This window comes from Pelobates fuscus, chromosome 1, assembly GCF_036172605.1.
Source record: "Pelobates fuscus isolate aPelFus1 chromosome 1, aPelFus1.pri, whole genome shotgun sequence".
NCBI classification, from domain to species: domain Eukaryota; kingdom Metazoa; phylum Chordata; class Amphibia; order Anura; family Pelobatidae; genus Pelobates; species Pelobates fuscus.
Window position 1 is genome coordinate 96,433,169 of NC_086317.1, and position 25,318 is coordinate 96,458,486.

At 44.0% G+C, this 25,318-nt stretch overlaps 1 protein-coding gene across 1 annotated transcript; it reads right to left on the bottom strand.

Annotated features, from left to right (window-relative positions):
* Positions 1-23,033: 23,033 nt before the first annotated feature.
* Positions 23,034-23,735, bottom strand: LOC134590816 (putative claudin-24). Its single transcript, XM_063444431.1, has one exon. The coding sequence runs from the start codon at positions 23,670-23,672 to the stop codon at positions 23,034-23,036; it is 639 nt and encodes a 212-aa protein (XP_063300501.1). The 5' UTR covers positions 23,673-23,735.
* Positions 23,736-25,318: the final 1,583 nt, after the last annotated feature.

Here is a 25,318-nt window from a genome sequence, read left to right on the forward strand (position 1 = left end):
CGCTTCTCGCGGTCACTGCCCGCCTTCCTGTCTGAACAGTCGGACGAGCCGCGCGCGGCTCGTGCAGCCGCAGGACCGCGCGCGGCTTGAAGAGAGGACCGCGTCCGGCCCCCGGATAGGGTAAGTACCGCTACACTAATGCATCTTTCTTGATGGAAAAATGTCCTTACCGCCCACCAGTTTTCGCGCAAGTGCAGAATATTTTTTAGAAAGGAGGGTGTTTTAAAAAAAAATAAATGTACGTACATTTATCTTTTTATTTCTACTTAATGCATGTTTATAATGTTTTTAACTTTATAAAGTTTAATGAGAAAACAATGAAGTAAATTGAAATTACCTTTACTAGTGATTAATGAGATCCTTGAGGTTGATGCTGCGAGACTAAATATTTGATATCTGGTTTGATTTTTGTAAGGAACAAACGGAGGTCTCCTCTTTCGGTGATATTCAGACGACTTCTCTGTTTACGCATAATATGATTTCTCATCTGTGCGTCAGCTCATCTCCTCTCTCCCCCAATTCCCCTCCCCACCTTTTTTTCCCCTTTTTTCTATATTTTAACCTTCCTTATAGCAATGCCCAGTAGGAAGGCTGAGCTAAGTAGCCCACTTACTATAGCCCACTGTAACAGACAGGCACACATACATACATACATGCAGACACACACACAAGACACACATACACACATACAGACACACACACAAGACACGCATACAAAGACACATACAGACACACAGACAGGCACACATACATACATACAGACACACAGACAGGCACACATACAGACACACACACAAGACACACAATACACATACATACAAACAAACACACAGGCACACATACATACAGACACACATACACGCACACATACAGACACACACACACATACAAAGACACACACATAAGACATACATAGACACATACACACATACAGACAGACACAAAACACACATGCGACACACATACATACAAAGAGATACACACACAACACATACATACAAAGACAAGACACACATACATACACACATATATACAGACAGACACACACACACACACACAAGACATACATACATACAAAGACACATACACACACATACAGACAGACACACACAAGACATACAAAGACACACACACAAGACATACATACAAAGACACATACATACAAACAAAAACACACAAAATATTTTAGTCACCCTCCTGTTTCCTACCTTTTAGGTGCAGGAGGGTGACATTCCCAGTGGTCCAGTGGTGGCTCAGGTGGATGGGAGTCAGAGTTCCCGCGCGGTCTGTGTGTTAGCTAGGAGGAGTGACATGCAGTCACTTCCTCCCAGCTCTGTGATGTTATCACAGGGGGCCCGGTCGCGCTGTTAATGTGCCCAGCGTTGACCGGGCCCCCTCCAATCCACATCCATCGGGTGGCCCTGACAGGTTTGCCGCGCGGGCCGGGGCCGCAAATGGTGATGGGGGTACCTTGCACCGCCCGCCCGCCCAGTCTCTCAAAACGAGGAAATCCCTACCGCCCACCTGAAATCCTGAAACGCCCACTAGTGGGCGGTAGGGACCAGGTTGACGACCCATGCACTAGAACACTGGGAGACATGGGCTCACAGACACTAGGAACACTGGGAGACATGGGAACACTGAGACACTGGGAGACATGGGAACACTGAGACACTAGGACACTGAGAGACTGGGAGACATGGGGACACTGAGACACCAGGGACACTGGCTGGGAGACATGGGGACATTGAGACACTTGGGGACATAGTGTCTCAGTGTCCCCATGTGTGTCTGTGTTCCCAAGTTTTGGTGTCCCCATGTCTCCCAGTGTCCCCTAGTGTCTCAGTGTTCCCAGGTCTCAGTGTCCCCAAGTGTGTCTGTGTCCCCATGTCTCAGTGTCCCCATGTGTGCCTGTGTCCCTGTATCTCCAAGTGTCCCCAAGTGTCTCAGCGTCCCCAGAGGTCTCCATGTGTCCCCATGTCTCACAGTGTCCCTTAGTGTCTCAGTTACCCCATCCCTCACTTTCCTGAGCTGGAGACTGTCTCTGCAGCCTGGAAGCTGCTGTCTGGACTCTCTCTGCTGTGTAGCCGCTACCCCACGGATCAGTGAGTAGAGATGCAGGTATATGCTGTAACTTTCTATCCCTGCCTCTCTCCACACACACAGCGACCCCTACTTGCCGGTGCTGGTATTGCAGAGTAATCTCTGTTTATACTGAAAAAAATACCGGCATTTGTATTGCCGGCAATACTGCAATATCGGCACCGGCCAGGCAGCCTCAAATAAATACCGGCCAAGGGGCAACCCTAAGTGTTGTGTGTTTAAAAAAAAAAAAGTTTAAAAAAAACAACCTTTTTTTTTTTTTTAAATCAATGGGCCTATTCCATGGGCATGGGCCTGGAGCTGCAGCTCCATCAGTCCCTATGTTACTCCTGCCCTGCCAGCATGGCATACCATTTGTAAAAGTAGACAACCCAGGGTAGAGACACATACATACAGACACACACAGACACAGACATACAAACACACATACACATACATACAGACACACACATACACACAGAGACACAGACACACATACACACAGACACACACATACACACAGAGACACATACATACAGACACAGATACATACAGACACACACATACACACAGAGACACATACATACAGACACAGACGCACAGACTCACAAACACATATACTGATACAGACATTCTCTATCACACACACACAAACTGTTAAAAAAATGTAGTGACTTACCTGGGGACCAGTGGCTGCCTCATGCTGATGCGAGTCAGAGCTCCCACTCTGACTCCCTCATCTCCTCCTGTGCGGCGCTCTGTTGGCTGGGGGGAAGGGGGGACCCGGTCATGCTCTTAAAGCCCCACAGTGCTGACCGGGCCCCAGGAATTCAATTGCCATCGGGTGGCTCCAAGAGCATGGACCACCCGATGGGCTCCTTCAATGAAGCCCTGGTGGTTTTTCCGTGCAGTCGGGCACCCCGGTCGCAGGGGTGGACAGGGCGACCGGGCCCCCTGTAATAACAGACCCAGTCGCAGGTCCGACCCCTGCGCCCACAGTAGTTCCGCCAGTGCTTTTATTGATTAGATCATCGTCATTATACATTTTACTGCTCTAAAACACTCATATTTGTGTTCAGTGATGTCTCATGAGTAAAACAGTACCCCTCACGTACAGGTTTTATGGGGTTTTGGAAAGTTACAGGAACAAATATAGGGCTTTCCCGTTTCGGTTTGCCAGATTGGTTTGCTGAACCTAGCTGCCTTTGAGTCCATATGGAAGCCAAGAAAAAATAATTACCCCCATTATGGCATACCATTCACAAAAGTAAACAACCCAGGGTATTCAGAATTGGGTAAGTCGAGTCTTTTGTAGTAGCCACTTAGTCACAAATGCTAGACAAAGTTCGTTTTCATATTTTTGTTTTGCATTTTTCACACAAAAACTAAATTTTCATTGATGATATCATCATCATTACAAGTTTGAGTGTTTTAAAACTGTCATATATGTGTTCAGTGAAGTCTCACAAGTACAATAGTACCCCACATGTACAGGTTTTATGATGTTGTGGAAAGTTACAGGGTTAAATATAGGGCTGTATGTGTGCCAGTCTGTGTATCTGTGTGTCTGTATGTGTGTCAGTGTGTGTATCTGTGTGTCTGCATCTTTATGTGTGTCTGTGTATCTGTGTGTATGTATCTGTATGTGTTTCAGTGTGTGTGTCTTTATATCTGCATGTGTGTCAGTGTAAATATCTGTGTATATGCATGTGTGTATCTGGGTGTATGTGTATCACGGTGTGTGGGGCAGCATATGTGTATATGTGCATAAATCTCAGCATTCAAATGCCAAAACCACATACAAACACACCCCTAAATTCACGCAAACATACGCCATACAAAAACATGCTTACATTCAAACACACAAACACTGCTCAGTGCTAAATACAACCTTGCAAGCATTTGAAAATGGTAGAGCCCCAGCTAACAAAGCATTGTTGGAGTTGGATGACAGATGGGGATCTACCCTTCCCTGGCCTTCACGAGCCACCGTTATGGTACCTGTTCTACTGGGATGGAAATTTGAGGTGTACCTAAGGAGCAACCTTTTAAAAGCTAGAATCTGCACATCATCACTGTTGTGAATTGGGGTGTGGGGTAATTTGGGGCGTTTGGAGAGGTTTGAGTGACCAAGCTCACTTTCAGAATTTGAGCCTTGGCTTCTGGGTTGGAAGGACTATCAGGGTAAAGGGAGTTCTGGGAGGTTCTGTCATGTTATGTTAGATGTTTTGTCTCCTTGAATAGATTTAAATATCTAATAGGGGCCTGACAACCAGGAAATGGGGGGCTTTTAGTGGAACTTGGGTGGGAGGGGCATGGAGGATCACATATTTTAGTAATCTTGTAACTTAGTACCTATGCAGTTTTTGTGCTTATATGTGCCTGCTCCTCAACTTGGGTTTACTACAATATATGCTTGTGTGGTAGTGGTGAGGGTTGGGGGGACCTTGAAAGGGCAGGTGTGGTAGAGTGTTCTTTGTTCCATGGTCACCTTAACACCATTATAGGCTCCTGGGCACTGGGGCTCTGCCTACACAATCATTCACAGATATAACAATTTAAATTATCGATAAAATTAAACTTATATTTATTTGTACAGCCAACAAAATCAGTGCTTGACATGCTGTGCCAGCCCTAAGCGTGCCAATCCTTTTGGAATTGCTGGGCGACTCCAGAAATTGAATTGAAACTCCCAGTCTCGTACACAAACTTTAATATCTTCCAGAATAATGAAATTTGTTGTATATCATATTTTTGCATGCATTGTCTGTGAGAATCATTTTTTTTTATGTAAACCAAACAACTAAGAATCATAGTAATTTTGGAGACTTGTGAAAAATGAGACAATGCTTCTAGCATCATAGAGAAAAATACTCAAAAAGCTGGAGTAATCCAGACTAGCTGAGTATAGTACTGGATGGGTAGATGGATAATTTACTATAAAATATAGGTACTGAGTAATCTGAATTGAGTAATAGGTATTAACTCAACCTAGTGTAATCCAGCCTTAAATGGCTCACCTCCAGATAGATCCAGTGATACCTTGGTACCTATTCGCTCCAGAGATACCCACTGGGTACTGACTTTATTAGGCAATTGGGTACAGGTCAAGTCCAGTGGTTAGAGCGTATAGAATAGGTGTCTGTCAGACAGCTGACCTAGGTATCTGGAATGGGTCACTAAGAAAGTCTGGATAATAGTTAACGCTGAATTGTTACTGATTAACTCCACTCTATACCACACCTATGATCGTATGGTTGTAAGTGACTGGTTAAATCAGAGTCTTGTATCGGCGTTAGGGGTGGCATGCATCTTCACCACTGTAGATAAGCCCTTAGCATCTAGGTACAAATATGACACTAGAAATAGCTGCTAAGTCCCTGTAGCGACACTCTTAAAGTAGTCACTTGATCTACTGGGATGTGTACTGCATGCTTATTCAGATAACCCCATAGTACTTGAGGAAAATTCCTCCACAGACTATAATATGTAGAGAACTGTGACCCAACGAAAGGAGGTGAAAAAAAATAGTTAAAGTGACTATATGTGCATAACCATACTTAGGATGTTGGTTGCCTGCACATAGTGATAGATAGCCCTAGTGAGAAAAAAAATAGTGAGTGAAAATGAGCCCATAGAGCCCGACGCGCGTTTCGGTGCTTGCTTAGATGCACCTTCGTCAGGGGCTGACTGGAGACTGGTCCCATGTCTCCTTTTATACGTAGTCAGATAACTGTGTCTCTGATATTGTCCAATCGTGAGCCGGTATTCTGAGTATTCCGGCGCCAAAAACTCCCCCACGTGGTGGTATGCAAATGGGCAGGTCCAACCATCCAATCATAGGTGTTCTACTCCGTGTGGTTGTCTAAACATATTAACCACCTCAGTGCCGTAAAACGTCCACAGGCATCTAAGTATCTAAAGGGAGCAATATCCCTTTAGCTATTGTACTGTGCAACAGAGAATTCCGAAAGTTACGGATCACATCACATAGACTCAAAAGCGGCCTGGTTGTCACTGTGTGTGCCGATCGAGATTTAAAGCTGATTCTCTCTGCCTCTTTGTTGTATGGTAGAGAGAAGCCAGGCTTTAAAGGTCTCTCCGTCTCCAAATGTGACCTGCGGCTAGAGCGGCATTCCACTGCCCGGTCCCCATAGCCTATTAACCATCTCAGTGCTGGTGAATTCCACCGGCATCTAGGTGTGTGCGAGGAACCGTAACAATGTAGCCGTTGGGATACGCTTGCAATATATTACAGAATTGTAGGTTACCAGAACGGCATGGTTATCACTGTATGTCAATTATGGTGATAGTGTATTGAACGAGGTTAATTTTGCACTTTATGTTGCTGACAGTTATGGGGCAATACTGCTATACATTTATACTTGAATACAATTGATTCGTCATATTTATTTATATATTATATAGCAAAAAGCAACCAGAATAAGCGTTCATGTACATTAGAGGATTGAACAACTTTCCTAATAGACAAAAGCTGTTAGGAATCCCTCTATCTTAGGATATAACATGTAACCCTAGGCATTACACTATGTAGTCCTCTAGGGGGAGGGTATGGAGTCTGGTTATCTTTGTATTTTTACATAGGTGTCTAAAGTCTCCTACGTTGTGCCTTGTTGCCTTGGACTCCTGCGTACAAATTGGAGTCTTGCTAGGGACGTTTAACTTGAGATTAGGCACTGTATGATAGCCACTCAATTAAATGCTATACTGCTATAAATACTCAGGGCCGGATTAACATAGGGGCTGATGGAGCTGCAGCTCCAGGCCCAGGCCCATGGAATCAGTGGCGGATCCAGAGCCTGATCTCGGGAGGGGCACTTGTAGATTATTTAAATAAATAATCATGGCACAATAACCACTACAGCTCAGTGTAGTAGTTATGGTGCCAGTAGTGCCAGGATCCCACCCCAGAGTAAGTAGTCATACCGTTTAAGAACAGTTTGACAACTTACCTGGGGTCTGCTGGGATATAGGGCATAGGAGAAGTGGTGTGTGTGAAAGGTGCAGTGTGTGTGTGAGCGGTAAAGTGTGTGTGAGTGCGTAAGGGCGGCAGTGTATTTCAGGGTTGCAGTGTGTGTGTTAGGGGGCAGTGTATGTGTGGGGCAGTGTGTGTGTGAGGGTGGCAGTGTGTGTATGGGGGGCACTGTATGTCTGTGGGGCAGTGTGTGTATGGGGAGCACTGTATGTATGGGGAGGCACTGTATGTATGTGTGGGGCAGTGTGTGTATGGGGGGGTCGTGTGTGTGGGGCAATGCGTGTATGGGGGGCAGCAGTGTGTGTACGGCACTGTATGTGTCTGTGTGTGTGTGTGTGGAGTGTGTGTATGGGTGTGCAGTGTGTGTATGGGGACAGTGTTTGTGGGGCAGTGTGTGTATGGGGGCAGTGTGTGTATGGGGACAGTGTGTGTATGGGGGCAGTGTGTGTATGGGGGCAGTGTGTGTATGGGGGCAGTGTGTGTATGGGGACAGTGTGTGTATGGGGACAGTGTGTGTATGGGGACAGTGTTTATGGGGTCAGTGTGTTTATGGGGTCAGTGTGTTTATGGGGTCAGTGTGTGTATGGGGACAGTGTGTTTATGGGGACAGTGTGTGTATGGGGACAGTGTGTGTTTGTGGGGCAGTGTGTGTATGGGGTCAGTGTTTTTAAGGGGTCAGTGTGTTTATGGGGTCAGTGTGTGTATGGGGACAGTGTGTTTATGGGGTCAGTGTGTGTTTATGGGGTCAGTGTGTGTTTTTGGGGCAGTGTGTGTATGGGTCAGTGTGTTTATGGGGTCAGTGTGTGTATGGGGTCAGTGTGATTATGGGGACGTGTGTGTATGGGGTCAGTGTGTGTATGGGGTCAGTGTGATTATGGGGACGTGTGTGTATGGGGTCAGTGTGTGATTATGGGGTCAGTGTGTTTATGGGGTCAGTGTGTGTATGGGGTCAGTGTGTGTATGGGGTCAGTGTGATTATGGGGTCAGTGTGTGATTATGGGGTCAGTGTGTGTATGGGGTCAGTGTGTTTATGGGGTCAGTGTGTTTATGGGGTCAGTGTGTGATTATGGGGTCAGTGTGTTTATGGGGTCAGTGTGTGTATGGGGTCAGTGTGTTTATGGGGTCAGTGTTTTTAAGGGGTCAGTGTGTGTATGGGGTCAGTGTGTTTATGGGGTCAGTGTTTTTAAGGGGTCAGTGTGTGTATGGGGACAGTGTGTGTTTGTGGGGCAGTGTGTGTACTGGGGGAGGAGGGAAGGGAGGTTTTTTTAATAAAAAAAAAAATGTATTTAATAAAATGAATATATTTATGTCCCCCCTCCCTTCTTACCTTTATTGAGGAGGAGGAGGGGGGACATTTCTCCGTCCCTGGTGGTCCCAGTGTGATTCCCTGGTGGTCAGGTGGGGAGAGTGAACTCTAGCCCGCGCTCCAGGGCTAGAGTTCACTCTCGCGAGATTTGGAGCGTTGCCGTGGTTACCGCGGCAACGCTCCATGCTAGTGAGAGGAGGACCCGGAGGAGCTGCAGGCTGAGCTCCTGCCGGGTCCTCTCTCACTCTCCTGCCGGCTGCCAGCACAGTGCTTGCGGACCGGGGAGGGAGATCACTGATCTCTCTTCCCGGTCCGCAGGCACATTGCAGGGCTGGCACTTGGGCAATGCCAGCCCTGCACTAGCCGGCCGGGGGGAATCTCGGGGGGGGCAATTGCCCCGTTGCCCCCCCCCCTGGATCCGCCAATGCATGGAATAGGCCCATTGAAAAAAAAAAAAAAATTTTTTTTTTTTTTTTTTTAATTTTTTTTTTTTTTTTACACACACACCACTCTTAGGTTTGCCACCTGACTGGTATTTTACTGGCACAGCCGGTATTTGAGACTGCCTGGCCGTGCCGGTATTGCAGTAATACTGGCAATACAAATGCAGGTATTTTTCTCAGAATAAGTGGAGATTACTCTGCAATACCAGCACCGGCCAGTAGGGGTCACTGTGTGTGGAGAGAGGCAGGGATAGGAAGTTACAGCATATCCCCATAGACATATAATACCTAGACGCCGCATTGATCTCGGGGGGCCATGAAATGCGGGCGCCATTTTGGGCCGGTCACCCGGTGTGGTATTATATGTCTATATATTAGGACTTCTGTCCCTAATTTTTTTTAATTTACTTTGCCTTAGTGACAAATCTCACTTTAGTAAATAGTGATGTGATTGTTTGTTCTCCTATTCTCTTTATGCCATCTCCATGCGGACTTCAAAGTGCAAAAGACAGAGCTCACAATAATAAAGAGTTGTAAATATCTACATTTTATTTTGCACAGATCCAAAATCCATATTAGTTAAAAATAGGTGAAAAGTAAATACATTACAAATCAGGCAAAGATCCAGTCCCACTTTAAAACATGTATATTAAGATGATAGATTGTGGGGTTAGTTCACTAAACTTATAATTTTAGCAAACCTAAATCCAAATGCAACGCATAGTTTCAATCTGGATATTCAAATAATTTCAATGTATTGAGTAAACTTAGTCGATAACGTAAATAACCACAGAGGTCTTAAAGCAGCAAATGTCAGTTCATTTTATTTAATATCCCAGGATTAAACATCATGCTACTGGATCTATACACCCTCCGGGTGGATTTTAAGACTAACCATGTTTACTTTGAGGACCTTGCTCTGCAGATCATAGACATATATATTCTAAATATGTCTATGCTGCAGATCACACTGTGACCTATCCAAGATGGCGGCCCCGCGGCTCATCAGCGCCAATAGGAAGTAGCAGTCAATGCGGCGTCTAGTATTTTATGTCTATGCATATCCTTGCCTCTCTGTACTACTCACTGATCCGTGGGGACCAGCAACACAGCACAGAGTCCAGACAGCAGCTCTACAGCTCAGATAAGTGAGGGATGGGGGGGAAAGGCAGCAGGGACACATGGGGACACTGAGACACTAGGGGACACATGTGGACACTGAGACACTAGGGGACACTGAGACACTAGGGAGCATATGGGGACACTGAGACACTAGGGGACACATGTGGACACTGAGACACTAGGGGACACTGAGACACTAGGGAACATATGGGGACACTGAGACACTAGGAGATACATGGGGACACAGACACTAGGACACATGGGGACACAGACACTGGGAGACCTGGGAACACTGAGACACTTGGGGACACTGAGACACATGGGGATGCTGAGACACATGGGGATACTGTTTCTCCCAGTGTGCCCCATCCAGTGTCGCTAGTGTCTCAGTGTCCCCAAGTCTCCCAGTGTCTGTGTCCCATGTCTCTGTGTGCCTAGTGTCACCATGTCTATGTCCACAACTGCCCCCATGTCTCTCAGTGTCCCCAAGTGTCTGTCTCCCAGCCAGTGTCCCCTAGTCTCCCAGTGTCCCATAGTCTCCCAGTGTCTGTGTTCCCATGTCTCTGTGTCCCTAGTGTCCCCAAATGTTTCAATGTCCCCATGTCTCCCAGTGTCTGTGTCCCCATTTCCCCCAGTTTCCCTAAATGTCTGTGTCCCCATGTCTCCCAGTGTCCCCGGGTCTCTCAGTGTCCCCAGGTCTCAGTGTCCCCATGTCTCTCAGTGTCCTAGTGACATGTGGACACACTGAGACACTGGGAGAAATGGGGACACTGAGACACTGGGAGACTAGGGGACTGGGCGACATGGGGACACTGACACTGTGATACATAGGGAGACTGAGACACTGGGAGCAATCCATCTATACAGCAGAATCAAACTGTGAGTAGTTTGTTGGTGATTTTACAGAATTTTCTCTGATGTCACTCCTTGTGATTATACAAAGGATTAAGGCTGGTATTTTGTTCCAAGAAAGGTGGCAACCTTAACTACTCTTCACATACTCTTGCTTAAAGTAGCACTATAGGGTCAGGAACACAATCATGTATTTCTGACCCTATTATGTTAAAACCACCACCCTGCCCCCTTCTTGCCTCCCTAAGTATAGTAAAATATAACTTGTATTCAAGTCTGAAGCTGCTGGCTCTGCCTTTGAACTGACTGTCTACTGACATCATCAGAAGTGGTGGTCTGAGCAAATTACAATACTTCCCCATAGGATTGTCTGAGACTGTCAACTAGGCAGATCAGGGGCAGAGCCAGCACAAGTCATAGCCCTGGCCAATAAGCATCTCCACATAAAGATAAATTGAATCAATGCATCTCTATGAGGAAAGTTCAGTGTCTGCATGCCGAGGGAGGAGACACTGAATGGCAGTGATGCACACTAGGCAGTACTGCCCCAGGAAGCACCTCTAGCAGCCATCTAAGGAGCGGCCAGTGGAGTTATTTTCTCTGAAAAGACAGTGTTTACTGCAAAAGGCCTGAATGGAATGATTCTACTTACCAGAACAAATACAATAAGCTGTAGTTGTTCTGGTGACTATAGTGTCCCTTTAAGTTTGGAAGCTTAAGAGTGATGTATGGGAACAAAACCTGTGTGGACTGGCTGACAATAAAATTAGTTTAGGTAATGCAGACGTTGGTCTCTCTAACACTGTGGCATGTCCCCTTTCTTCTACACTCACTACATACACCTTTTATCTGTCTCAGACTATATACCAGGAACTTCTGCCTGCTAGTAAGAAGGTAAGGAGACAAGTGGACCAGCAAGTGCTAGGGGACAGTCCTTAGAAAGCATTGAGTGAGCGCATCATTAGACGCATTTATGTCAAGCTCAGGGTGCTGCCTGCATAGTATGCCCTTGGTTGGACAGCCTGCATGATTGGCGGGCATCCTGACATGCATTCATGCCAGGCTGTCCTTCAAATTCTTTGGACAGACATGCCCCCTTTTTGGGCATGTTCTCCCCTTTTGGCAGGTCTGGTGACGTGATTCGCACTAGTGGCCACCCTTTTACCCCGCCCATTGACTTCCTGCTTCACTGGACACTGCTGTTAAGGGTTATGGATTTAATTGAAAGATGAAAGATATAAATTAGAGAGAGATTAGCATAGAGTATGTGTTTTCTTATAGCTGCATCCTATGAGTTTCCCTCCAGCACCATCTCCATCAGATACATGACGCTTGGGAGGTATGATTGTTTTAATGTTTTTGGTCGATAAGATTCCGTAATTAGGCCCATCATAATTGTCAGCACCAGGCCCAGTGTGCTCTTAATCCGGCCCTGTAAATACTCTGTATTTTCATGGCCATAACCAATCTTATAGAAGGTGATATCAATCTTCACCTCTAGTGACTTGCCATGTTAGTCAGTGTATATTATTTAGAATCAAAGTCAAGCGTATATGTATTAGCATTTATACTGTTCTGTTGGTATAGTGCATTACTCATACACACTGTTATAGTCGTGCTGAAAGTGGGTTGGAGTGCTATTAAGAACATATATAATGTTAGATGGTTAAGGAGAAGAACTAGTTGTGGGAAAATTGGGAGTTAACAAAGTACTCTACATGGACAGTTAGGTCCTAGAGACACAGCGATTATAATGGAGCATATAATACATATTTACATATTTACAATATATACAGATTACTCTTTTGTACTAATAAACATTAATAGTAGAGCGTGCTCAGAATGGAAGTAAGAAGTTGGTTCTGTACTGCCATAGAGAGGTGGTATATAGACGAGAATGGGAATGAAAAAGTACTTTTAGACATGTCACTTGGAGAGGCTACTCCGCTCCAGATAAATGTGTATATCAAATAAAAGGAGTATAAGAAAAACCTTCATTTAGTCCGTTTGGGGATAAAGTTTTCAGTGTGAAGATCCAATAGCTCTCCCGTTGAAGTAGTTTTGTATCTATATCACCCTTTCTAGGACCTAATTTGATTTTTTCTATGCCATTGAAGCGTAGGCCCTGTGCTGAGCCATCATGTCTTAATTTTAGGTGTCGAGAAATGACCGTATCGAGGTGTCTAGAGGGATTCACAGAGTTGACATGCTCTAGAATTCGTTTTTTAAAAGGTCTGAAGGTCTTTCCTACATATTTCAGGTTGCAGCTGCAGGTTAGTAAATAGATTACTCCTGTTGTTTGGCAGTTGAAAAAGGTATTCGTCGTATATGTTTGTGTGTTAGTTTGCTTCTAGCATCATACTCCCACCACACTCGCATGCTAGAATCTAAATCTCCCAGAACAATACACTGAAAGGTTGGCAAGTCTATGGGGCCCTTATGCGTTTGAGGCCCCCAGGCAACTGCATAGCATTCCCATGCTTTAAGATTGGAGCTTGGTCTCTCCAGACTCCAGGGCCTCTTGACGAGTGAGCTCTCAATTAGTTTGTAGTTAGGCTAAAGTTTTTATTTTTGTTTGGTTTTTCTACAAGGGTAAGTGGACAAAGGGGTTACCTTCCCACTAAGGGAACAAGACAACTGAAGATTCTCCCATGTCACTCTTGCTAGAAAATATACTTTTCCACTTCATTATCCCATATTAGACTTCCATAGCTTTCACCAAACCACACTTAACTCAATGTTAAAGGTCACAATGTTCACATAAGAGGTCCCATGCACTAGACAGTTTCAGAAACTAAAAGCATGCATAATCTACCTACAAGAAATATACTTGAAAGATAGCTGTTCTCCAAGATTCAACAAACACATTTACACAAGATGTTTCCAGAGTGACAACCCCAAGAACAAATTGAGGGGTACTGCTATCCTCATACATAAGTATCTCCCATTTATACATCGGGCCACCCTGACAGCTTACAATAACAGATTTTGTCCCTAAATGTGAAGCGAGAGCAGGCACAATTGAGACGTTGTCAGTTATCCACCATTTACAGGTCTCATCGGGGGGTTTTCTTCTTTTATCCACAGATGCAAAGAAGGCATTTGACAGGATGGAATGGGAGTTCCTTTTTGAGACTCTAGAGTCTAGACTACCTGTTACTATGCCCATAACTAATGGAATGGATTCAGGCCATTTACTAGTCACACTCAGCCAGGGTGTGTGTCAACAAGGTTTTCACTGAATCACTCCTGACTCTCACTTGGTACCCATCAGGGTTGCCCCCTTTCATCATTACTCTTTGTCCTTGCTCTCCAACCCGTCCTAAACTCAATCAGATGGAACTGGAACATTAAAGAAACATTACGGTCACCATTACAACTTAATCTAAATGAAGCCTTAAAAAGCCTCTCTCTAGCCTTAAAAAGATAATACTGTTCGAAAACGGTTTAACCCCAATGGTTGCGGTGCCCCTGCCTAGTGGAAATCTGCACTTCCTGTAACTCAGTTGCCGCCTGGAAAACCTGTAGATCAGTGCTGGAGGCAAATATTTGGGGGTTTGGGTGACAAGTGATATCAGTAAAATTTATCAGGCAAATTTTCTACCACTGTTGGATAGATCTCTTTAGTAATCTGTAGAAGTGGACGCTGCCGCACCTCTCCTGGCTGGGCAGAGTTATTATAAAAATGAATTTATTTCTGAGTATATTTTATTGTTCCAAAGGCTGCCGATTTACATTCCAGTAGCCTTTTTTGCCTCATTGCGCTTGCTATTCACCAAATATATTTGGCATAAGAGTACTCTGAGTACTGGTAATGCCAGACTGACGCTGCCAATGTCTAGCTCTGCCAGACTTTAGATTATCTTATATGGACACACATCTCCTGAGAACTGTAGAGTGGTCAAAGACAGGATTTTATAAGTTGTGGAAGGAGACAGAAACTGATATGGTGGACAGGGAACTTATAGTACTAGCTTGAATGGAGCAGCAACTGAGTACGCAGCTAGTGGCCCAATATTTTCTTATTCTGTCCACTTTAATAGTATGGCATGCGGTGGTTGCCACATGGGAACTGTCCTCCTTCCGATCCCCACTGTACCTACTGGTTCACAATCCAGCCTTTAAACCAAATTGGAAGCACTACCATATACTACACCCTTTAAAACTCCTACCCCACAGATTAAACATATACTGGTGAATAATAAGATCCAAACCCTGACAGGATTGATGGGTCAAGACACATTGTGTTTCATTACTCAATTCTGATTCCAACAACTCCTGACCTTCCTTAGAAACATCTGACAGGATCCTCTCCTTGCCAGAGACTTACCCTCATTTGAATCATTGTGTTTGGACCCAGATGCCCTAGAACACAGGATTACATACTTTTATAGCACTCTCCAATCCCCTGCTAGAACAGCACCCCCAAAGTTTATGGAGAAATGGGCGGATAAGCTGGGAATAAAATTCACAACAGTCAGCTCAATGGGAAAAAAATTGTGACCTTAAGCAGCATTGTGTGCTTTCCAGTAGGCATGTGCATGGGGAAAATTTTCGGTTCGGTTCGGCTCGGCATTCCGAAATTCGGGACTTCGGCAATTCAGCACTTCGGCACTTCGGCACTTCGACACTTCGGCACTTCGACACTTTGGAAATTCAGGAACTTCGGCACTTCGACACTTCAGAACTTCGGCATTTCGCCACTTCGGCACTTCTCTTGCAGCTGCTTAGTAGATAACTTCCTAATCCCCACGGTATTAGGGAGTTATCTACCAAAAGGCTGAAAGACCTAAATTGGTCTTTCAGCCAAATTTACTAATACTAAGTAAAAATTACTAGTAAACAGTGAGCAGCCTGTGACTACTCACTGTTTAAAAAAAAATCAAAAAATAGTGCCCCCTAAAAGGCTGAAAGACCTAAATTGGTCTTTCAGCCAAATTTATTAATACTAAGTAAAAATTGCTTAGTATTAGTAAATTTTGCCCCTACTCGCTATACCGCGAGTAGGGGCATGTCTAGTAAACAGTGAGCAGCCTGTGACTGCACCCTGTTTAAAAAAAATAAAGGAATAGTGCCCCCCAAAAGGCTGAAAGACCTAAATTGGTCTTTCAGCCAAATTTACTAATACTAAGTAAAAACTACTTAGTATTAGTAAATTCTGCCCCTACTCGCTATACCGCGAGTAGGGGCATGTCTAGTAAACAGTGAGCAGCCTGTGACTGCTCACTGTTTAAAAAAAATAAAAAAAATAGTGCCCCCCCGGCCCCCACCCCTGAGCGGCGGGTGGGGGCCCTAAAGTAAAATTATGGGGGGGACCTATTGTCCTTCCTCTGGCCCCCACCCCTGAGTGGCAGGTGGGGGCCCTAAATACTAATAAGGGGGGGACCTAATGTCCTCCCCCCTGGCCCTCACCCCTGAGCGGTGGGTGGGGGCCCAAAACAAGAATAAGGGGGGGACCTAATGTCCTCCCCCCTCGCCCCCACCCCTGAGCGGTGGGTGGGGGCCCTAAACTAGAATAAGGGGGGTGACATTATGTCCGTCCCCCTGGCCCCCACCCCTGAGAGGTGGGTGGGGGCCCTAAACAAGAATAAAGCGGGGGACCTAAGGCCCTCCCCCCCGCCCCACCCCTGAGTGGCGGGTGGGGGCCCTAAATACTAATAAGGGGGGGACTTAATGTCCTTCCCCCTGGCCCCCACCCCTGAGCGGCGGGTGGGGGCCCTAAATTGGAATAAGAGGGGTCCTAGTGTCCTCCCCCTGGCCCCCACCCCTCAGCGGCAGGTGGGGGCCCTAAATACTAATAAGGGGGGGAACCTAAGGTCCTCCTCCCTGGCCCCCACCCCTGAGCGGCGGGTGGGGGCCCTAAAAAAATGTGTTCCCCCAGGTGACTAGGGGTCCCCAAACCTCTAGTCACCCCCTCCCCCCCAATAAAAGTAATCCCCCCTACCTACCCCCCTCACCCTAAAAACTAATGAGGGGGGGACCTTTAACTAAGTACCTGTAAAAAAATAAATAAAACTTTCCATTCGATATTTTCTTTCTTCTAAAATCTTCTTTTTTCAGCCCCAAAAAAAGGCCAAATAAAAAAACCATAATAACCGACGCAATTATAAAAAACAAACAAAAAAACGAGCGCAAAAAAAAATCCATCTTCACCCATGGAGGGCTCCGCGCAGACTGAGCTCTGCAGGGTGGGGGAAGGCTTATAAAGCCTTGCCCCGCCCTGCAATTAGGCTCAGAGCACTCTGATTGGTGGGTTTAAGCCATCCAATCAGAGTGCTCTGACAGGTAAATGAAGAGACTGACAGGTATGTCTCTACATTTACCTGTCACCGCACTCTGATTGGTTGGTTTGAAATCCACCAATCAGAGTGCTCTGTGTCATTTTACACAGCGTGGGAAAGTTCTTTGGAATTTTCCCACGCTGTGTAATTTGACTCATAACTCTCTGATTGGTTACTTAATCCACCAATCAGAGAGTTATGAGTCAAATTACACAGCGTGGGAAAATTCAAAAGAACCTTCCCACGCTGTGTAAAATGACACAGAGCACTCTGATTGGTGGATTTCAAACCAACCAATCAGAGTGCAGTGACAGGTAAATGTAGAGACTTACCTGTCAGTCTCTTCATTTACCTGTCAGAGCACTCTGATTTATGGCTTAAACCCACCAAACAGAGTGCTCTGAGCCTAATTGCAGGGTGGGGCAAGGCTTTCTAAGCCTTGCCCCCGCCCTGCAGAGCTCAGTCTGCGCGGAGTCCTCGCCTGGTGACATTAGGTCCCCCCCCTTATTATAATTTAGGGCCCCCACCCACCACTCAGGGATGGGGGCCAGGAGGGAGGACATTAGGTCCCCCCCTTATTCTAATTTAGGGCCCCCACCCACCTCTCAGAGGTGGGGGCCCGGGGGCAGGACAATAGGTCCCCCCCATTATTTTACATTAGGGCCCCCACCCACCGCTCAGGGGTGGGGGCCAGGGGAGAGGACATTAGGTCCCCCCCTTATTCTGATTTAGGGGTGGGGGCCGGGGGGGGCAATAGGTGGGGACCTTATTTTTTTTATTTTTTTTTACAGTGAGCAGCCACAGGCAATCCGGTACTTCGGCAATTCGGACATTGGAAAGTACCAGAATGTCCGAATTGCCCGAAATTCGTCCAAATTCATATTCGGACCGAAACGAATTGCACATGTCTAGTGCTAATTAATTTGAAGCACAGAGCCTGGGCTAAGCTATTTAGGGTACAGTGTTACTGATAGGAGAATTTGATACATACCAGGGCTAGGGGATAATATTGGCATTGATCTTTTTCATTTCTAGCCATTTTTCTAATAAAGCTTTATTTTAGGATTGGGCCTCATACCCCTATATATATATGTGCCATACCCCTACCCGGTTTCTGATCTCTTGATGCATAGTAGTATTTGTATCACTTGTATATACTTTATTTTACTTAATTTTGGTCTCATATACTCTTTATTCTATTTTTGTTTACTAGACAGCATACCATCATTATTATCATTCTTACATTACTATGTATATATCCAGGAAATGCTTCTGATCTCAGAGCCTTGTCCACACTGAGAATAGCAGCATCTGTTCTTTTTGTCTTTTGTATACTCTAGAAACTGAGGTTAAGCCCCTTGAGACCCCTGGAGTCTCTTTGCGGTACCTAAGACTTCGGATTGCACCCGGTACTATCACCCTTCGGGTTGAGCGCATGGGAGTGTACCCTTTGTCTTATCGTCTCTGTTTTTTCTGTTTAATGAATACCCCTCTAATATATGCAGTGTGTGCCAGCCACCAGTTTTCTATTGACGTTTCCGGGTATTGATTTAATTTGAAATAGTTTGTGAGTTCTGTGCGAACATCCTCCAAAATCACTGGGTCTGTAAGTAGGTGTTCGTTAAGCTGCCATGAGCCCTTGATATTTAGCTGGGAAGTGTTTGTTTAAGTGGAGTATTATTGGGGCATGGTCTGACCACGTTATGGTGTCTATTGTAGTGTTGACCACATTGCTTAGTAGGGAGGTAGGTATCAGGAACCGGTCTATCCGTGAGTTGTGTATAAGGGAGTGGAATGAGAAGTCTCTTTCTTGGGGGTGTGTGACCCTCCATTGATTCGTAAACCCTTGCTCTAACAGGTTTTTGTTAATACCTTTTGCTATAATTGCTCTGCTAGTTTCGGTGGATGTTGGTATCGTCGCTGTTGCCGATGTATCTAGCTGGGTGTCTAACAGAAAATTGGTGTCTCCTCTCATTATCACCTCTCCCAGTCTCCATTTGTCCAGTTTTTGGAAAATCTTGGTTAGGAAAGCTACTTGATTAGTGTGCGGTCCGTAAACATTGAGCAATGTGTATGGAGCGTTATTCAGGTAACATTGTATTATTAAAAATCTCCCTAGCTTGTATACATGTTTGTCATCTATTTTGAATGCCACTTCCTTGCTAATAAGGATGGAGACCCCTCTCTTCTTCTTTGCGAATCATGAGTGGAAATCTACTGGATACAGGAGGGAATTAAATGTAGACCTCTTAACCCACTAGAAGTGGGTTTCTTGAAAAAAAGCAACTTGGGCCATAGCCTTTTTGCTTCCTGCAGCGCCAGTCTCCCCTTGTGGGGAGAGTTGAGACCCTTAGTACCATTTTTGGGTATGTTTCCTCTAAGCTGCAATGCTTGCCAATCTCTCATGCTGACCTCTATTGGGCGATAAACCCCTATAAATTACACTTGGCAACCCATACATTGTATTGTCTCCACGCCTCCCGCCACCCTCACCAAAAACGAAAGGTCTCTCCGAATAATCTGAAGTTAATTCACCCAGTAAGGAATTTGAGAAGTAAAGAGGACAGAAAAACAAAACATATATAAACTAATAAGAACATATATACAATTGCCTAAGTTCTGTGGAAAGCTGGTGTTGTTTCCACCGAATAGGCATTTCACAGAAGTGGCATCTGTCAAAGATACCACCGTGGCCTTAGACGGGCCTTGGGGGGTGGGATGACAGAGATCACCGTAATACATAGAGTATATAACATCAGGAACTACCATCGGTAGTCACTGCCTTTAACTTCAGCTTAATAAATGTATATGTACATTAGCTTTGTGTCAAAAGAAATATAAGCTGTGTGTCAAAAGAAAAACTAAACTGATGCCTGCTTGTTGTGACCTGAGCCGAGTCTCCTGATCAGACAGCCCCCTGTCTATTGAAGGTGGGGAAAGGTGTCAGGAAATGGGCAGAGGAAGTCGCTCCTGTCCTTGAATAATTATGTATCCTATATAAATTTTGTCCTCCAAGTGAGCTGTCCGGTCGCTTATAGCTTGCACATCTCTTTTAATATCTGCGGTCAGTTTCTGAAAATCCGCCTTATAGTATGCCTTAGATCCGCTATTAGGAGCTTGATGTCCCCTTCAGCTGGCAGAATACAGGGTTGCTGGGATACCGAGGTGACATCATTGGCTTCAGATTCTGAAGTAGGTGAGTGTGCGGCTCCGCTGCCATCCTAGCTCTAGCGGCATGGTGGTGACAGGGCCATAATCTGAAAATTAGACTTCTGCCATTGTTTGCGGGCCGGTTTGCTTGCCATCTCACTCTCTCTCGGTTCGGGGTGGCTAGCGAATGTGTGGTAACTGGTATTTTTCTGTGGAATCAGGCTATATGTGTTGTGTGCCCACGGAGCTAATCCTTCATGCGTCTAGCGCCGTTCAAGTCACGGCCACGCCTCCCAATTCATCATTTCTTGAGTGGGATATACAACCTGCTGCAGAAATTTTCAGATGCCACTTCTTCTCTCTTCCTAGCACCCATGCTTTTGCACCATATGACTAACCATAAGTTATTACATAAGAAATTCATGACTATACTAATATTAAATGTTTCTAAAGGTCTTACACCTCTCTTCTGGAAAAACAAAACAAAAAAAAACACAGTGTCCCCACCTTTTAGTTAATTTCACCAGTAAATGAAAGACCTACGGAATGGAAGAACTTTGCTCTATTGAGGAGTTGGTGTTTGGTGCAGAGGGGTGCACACCAACATATTTGGCAATATGGACCCAATGGGCATTGTCCACAGATAATGTCTGTGAAGACTGATTATGCTGCTATAAACGCACAATAGGGAAGAAGGGGGAGAGCGAGGTACAGGGCAGGTGGAAGAGGGTTTGTAAAGCTAGAAATTTGCTGATGCTCTTGAAGTAGAACTTTAACTTTTAGACTTTTTCCAATTTATCCTGAAAAATCTTGTTCACGATGGAAATGTAATACCCGTGTAAATGCATTACCAGTGCTACTTGAAACTTAAAGGGACACTATAGTCACCAGAACAACTTTAGCTTAATGAAGCAGTTTTGGTGTATTGGTCATGCCCCTGTAGTCTCATTGCTCAATTATCTGCCATTTAAGAGTAAAATCACTTTGTTTATATAGCCCTAGCCACACCTTCGCGCTTGTAACGTGCACAGCCTTTCTAAACATTTCCTGTAAAGTGAGATCAAATGTTTACACTTTCTTTTATTACACAGTCGGTTTAATTTAGATTTCCTTATCTCCTGCTCTGTTAATAGATTGCTAGGCCTTGAAGGAACCTACTCTGTGTGATAAAAGTTCACTTTACAGAGCAGAAGATAAAAAAGTGATTTAACCTAAACTACAGGGAATTGAGCAGTGAGATTTCAGAGGTATGAGCTAGACCTTGGTACTCACACCAGTCCTCAAGGCACCACTACCAGTCCAGGATTTAGGGATTACCCAGTTGTGTCTAAGGTGTTTTTTTTTTTCTTTCTGAAAACACCTTAGAAAAAACTGGGTAACCCTTGAATCCTGGATTGGTAGGTTTGCCTTGAGGACTGGTTAGGGAACCACTGATATATACACAAAAACTGCTTCATTCAATTAAAGTTGTTTTGAAGACTATATATTTCCTTCAATAAAAATAGTTTTTTTTTGCTATTTACAATATTGGTATTTACAATATAAGCTTTAAAGTAGACCTCTCCTTTACAAAATGAGTGAATATCAAGGACCACTATTAAAGGACCACTAGAGGCACCCAGGCCACTTCAGCTTAATGAAGTGGTCTGGGTGCCAGGTCCATCTAGGATTAACCCTGCCTGCTGTAAACATAGCAGTTTCAGAGAAACTGCTATGTTTACATATGGGTTAATCCAGCCTCGAGTGGCTTTTTCACAGTGGGTTTTCACAGTGAGAAGACGCCAGCGTCCATAAGAAAGCATTGAGAATGCTTTCCTATGGACTGGCTGAATGCGCGCGCGGCTCTTGCCGCGCATGCGTATTCAGCCGATGACGTCGGAAGGAGGAGGAGAGTCCCCGGCGCTGGAGAAAGGTGAGTGTTTAACCCTCTTCCTCACCCTTCAGCCCAGCGGGAGTGGGACCTTGAGGGTTTGTTTTCCTGGCACTATAGTGGTCCTTTAAGTGTTTATCTAGAATCTTTATATCAAGCAAGTTCAATTACTGCCAAATGGACAGATTACACTAGTTAGGCAATGCATAAAAGAAAGGCTAACATTTTCAAATCCCTTTTCGATTCGTCACAATTCCTGATTTTTTATATTAACCCTAATGACTATTTTCATAGGAGATGAAGTCAATATAACATTGTGACAGTTTGACTTACAATGTTGAAAATACATACTACGCACACAAAAACATTATCAAAAAGCAACGCACAGTTTATGACTTATATACTTCCGTGCAAACTTTATGAGGTGATTATCTTGAGCATCAAGACTTTATATATGAAAGACGGCTTACTGTGTTAGTTACTATGTAACCATTTGCAGAGTAGGTACTGATTCTAAAATCCCATTCTAAAAGCATTGAATTATAGATTCAGCTACGCTGCTTGTGTGGGTAGTTTGTGGCATTTATGGGTCTAACTAAATGGGAAATTGATGTGCCCACATTATGTGTCTGCTATTCACAACATTTTTAATTTTAAAAGAATGTGAGCAGGCTACTTGCACAAAGACTGGTATTATTTTCAGAATATCCTATATTGTAAAATATTAAACAAATGTGGAATATAAGCACTTCATTATTTTTGACGTTTTATGTCTCTGCAGATAACACTATAAAAGCTGCAATGATTTATGGCCTACAATTTATTGAACATATTAAAAAAAATGGAATCATAAACAGCTGTATGTTGAAATGTTACTCCACACAAAGAATAGCTTTTTTATTAAATTTTTTTCTCCTCTTGTAAACTCATTTTACACATATTCTGTGCTTGAGTTGTTCGGACTTATTCCAATTGGTGGAGGCTCTTTTAATTCATCGGTGAGGTAAATCTGAGAAGCGATGAGAACAATTCCCCCAGATAGCAACAAAAATCCACCAGCCCATGCAAAAAACATTGCATCCCCATATTCCCAACGGGGTACATCCTTGGGTATGTTCATGTCCCAAAATTTTGTCAATGAGTCATAGGCAAAATAGGACACATAGGAGAATATTAATGCTCCAGCAAGAGTGAAGAGAACTCCTCCAAATATAATGAAGATTCTTCTTATGTAGTATTCACTGTCATCAAGGCACTTAACACAGGTAATTGCAGGTGTGGACATCAAAAATCCCAATGTACCACTCGACAAAGAAAGACAAACGAGGACTCGACCCATTTGGATTTGAAGTGGGAGGTCAAGGAGTGATCCGAAATTTTGACAAACGCTTGAACCTATGTTTTGAATGACACAGGTTTGCCATAAACCGATCAGATAACTTTCATTTACGAGAAGACCTGATGAGAAAGTCAACCAGTTTGGAATGAACAAAGCCACAATGCAGCAGATATAGCCAATAAGTGAAATGAAGAGGCTTAAAAGTTCCGTAAAGCAAAGCACTGAATGCATCTTAAGTTCTTCCTTTTTCAAATGTTCTTCTGAGAAGACAGAGCTTGAACAGCAGTCCCTCTTACAAGGCGAGTTTAGAAATACACTACAGTAGGCAGCTTTGAATAAAATCAATGTTTTGGATTGGGTTTTTTTTCTTTTTTTTTTTTTAAATATTTGTAAGCGTCTTTTGTTCTTTTAAATCCATACTAATTATAGTTGGGCGATATCATTGTTTACAAAAAAGCAACCAATTAAAATGCGTGTATTCTCCTAAAAAGATCATATGGCCAGATTAAATGATCTTCCCACTTGGCTTAAAAGAAAAAGAAACAAGCAGGGACTTCAGACTGCTTTTGAAGAATAAGTCTTCATGTTCCACACTGTTTTCATTACAATGACCATTATGTTGAGTCAGATTAGAAACAGATCAGCATGAACAGCCTGTACAATTCACAAACTTGGAATCAAAGGGGAAATCAAATGTTATCTTGAAAAATAACAAAGTAATGCTTTCTAGCCTCTTTTGAAAAGGTAAGCCAAAGTTACAAAGTGCTTAGTTGTAGGCTTTAGTAAAGATTATTATAGCTTACTTTCCTTTATATATATGTATCTATCTTTTTTTCTTTAAAATATAAGAAAAAAACATGAAAAGCATCCTGCAGAACAGTTTTAAAATTAAAAGTAGACAGCAAAGCCATGTTCCGTTGGAGCCTATAAACATTGTAAATCTATGACAGATGGGTTCATAATTAAACTTGTTTAAATTGATCTATTTCAATTGTATGACGGGCTGTTAGATGAGTAGGGATCCCTAGATCTGATCAAGCACCCAATGTGACTGCCTATTAAGCTTCACCTCATATTCATGAATATTTGCCCAAACACACTGATATCTGATTTCACTCTCCTTATCCAGCAATTTACCTTAAAGTATCTTACATATTTAAAGGTCCCTTCTTCTTCGTCAACAGCCATGATACCTATTTAATAGAATCCTTGCCTTGCAATGTTTACCAGCCACCATTTCACTCTGTCTGCTAGCCATCTGAGCCACTTGCCTCCCAGTCCTTCTCCAGCTACAAATGAATGATGCTTCTCTCTCTCTAGTCTAGGAACATTTTTCTGTCACTTTTGTAAGGTCTTCATGCGTCTCAATTCCTTGCCAGCCCAAAGTAACCTATTTTCTTCCTTCATAGAAAAAAACAGTGCCTCTTTAATGTAATGACTGTGTGCTACCTTGTCCCATCCCCATCATAATTCCTCTTTGTATTTCAGCATAGGGTACAGGCAATTACAAAAAAGGGACATTCGGAAACAACCATAATGCCTCCTAATCTGGTGTGGAGTTATAATGCATAATGTTATGATATAATGCATCTATATTGAACAGTTGTAAGCAGTAAACTAAACAATTTGAATAATGGTTGTAATGGAAGGGAAAGCTGCCCAAAGAAGGGCTTGAGTGCTGCCTGAAGAGAGAACATTTTCCTAATGCGTGTGGGATATTTTCTGCATCTGGGGAAGCAACTTCTATACCTGGGACTGTTAGAAGGCACATATCCCTGTTCAACTTGAAATGTCACATATAATAACTCATACATATATAGCACCTTTCTCCCAGTGGGACTCAAAGCCCTTTTATCAGCACACACTCTTGGAATTAC

What these genes read in the sequence shown, in the direction of transcription:
- LOC134590816 (XM_063444431.1), bottom strand. Translation starts at nt 23,672, where the DNA reads ATGCATTCAGTGCTTTGCTTTACGGAACTTTTAAGCCTCTTCATTTCA.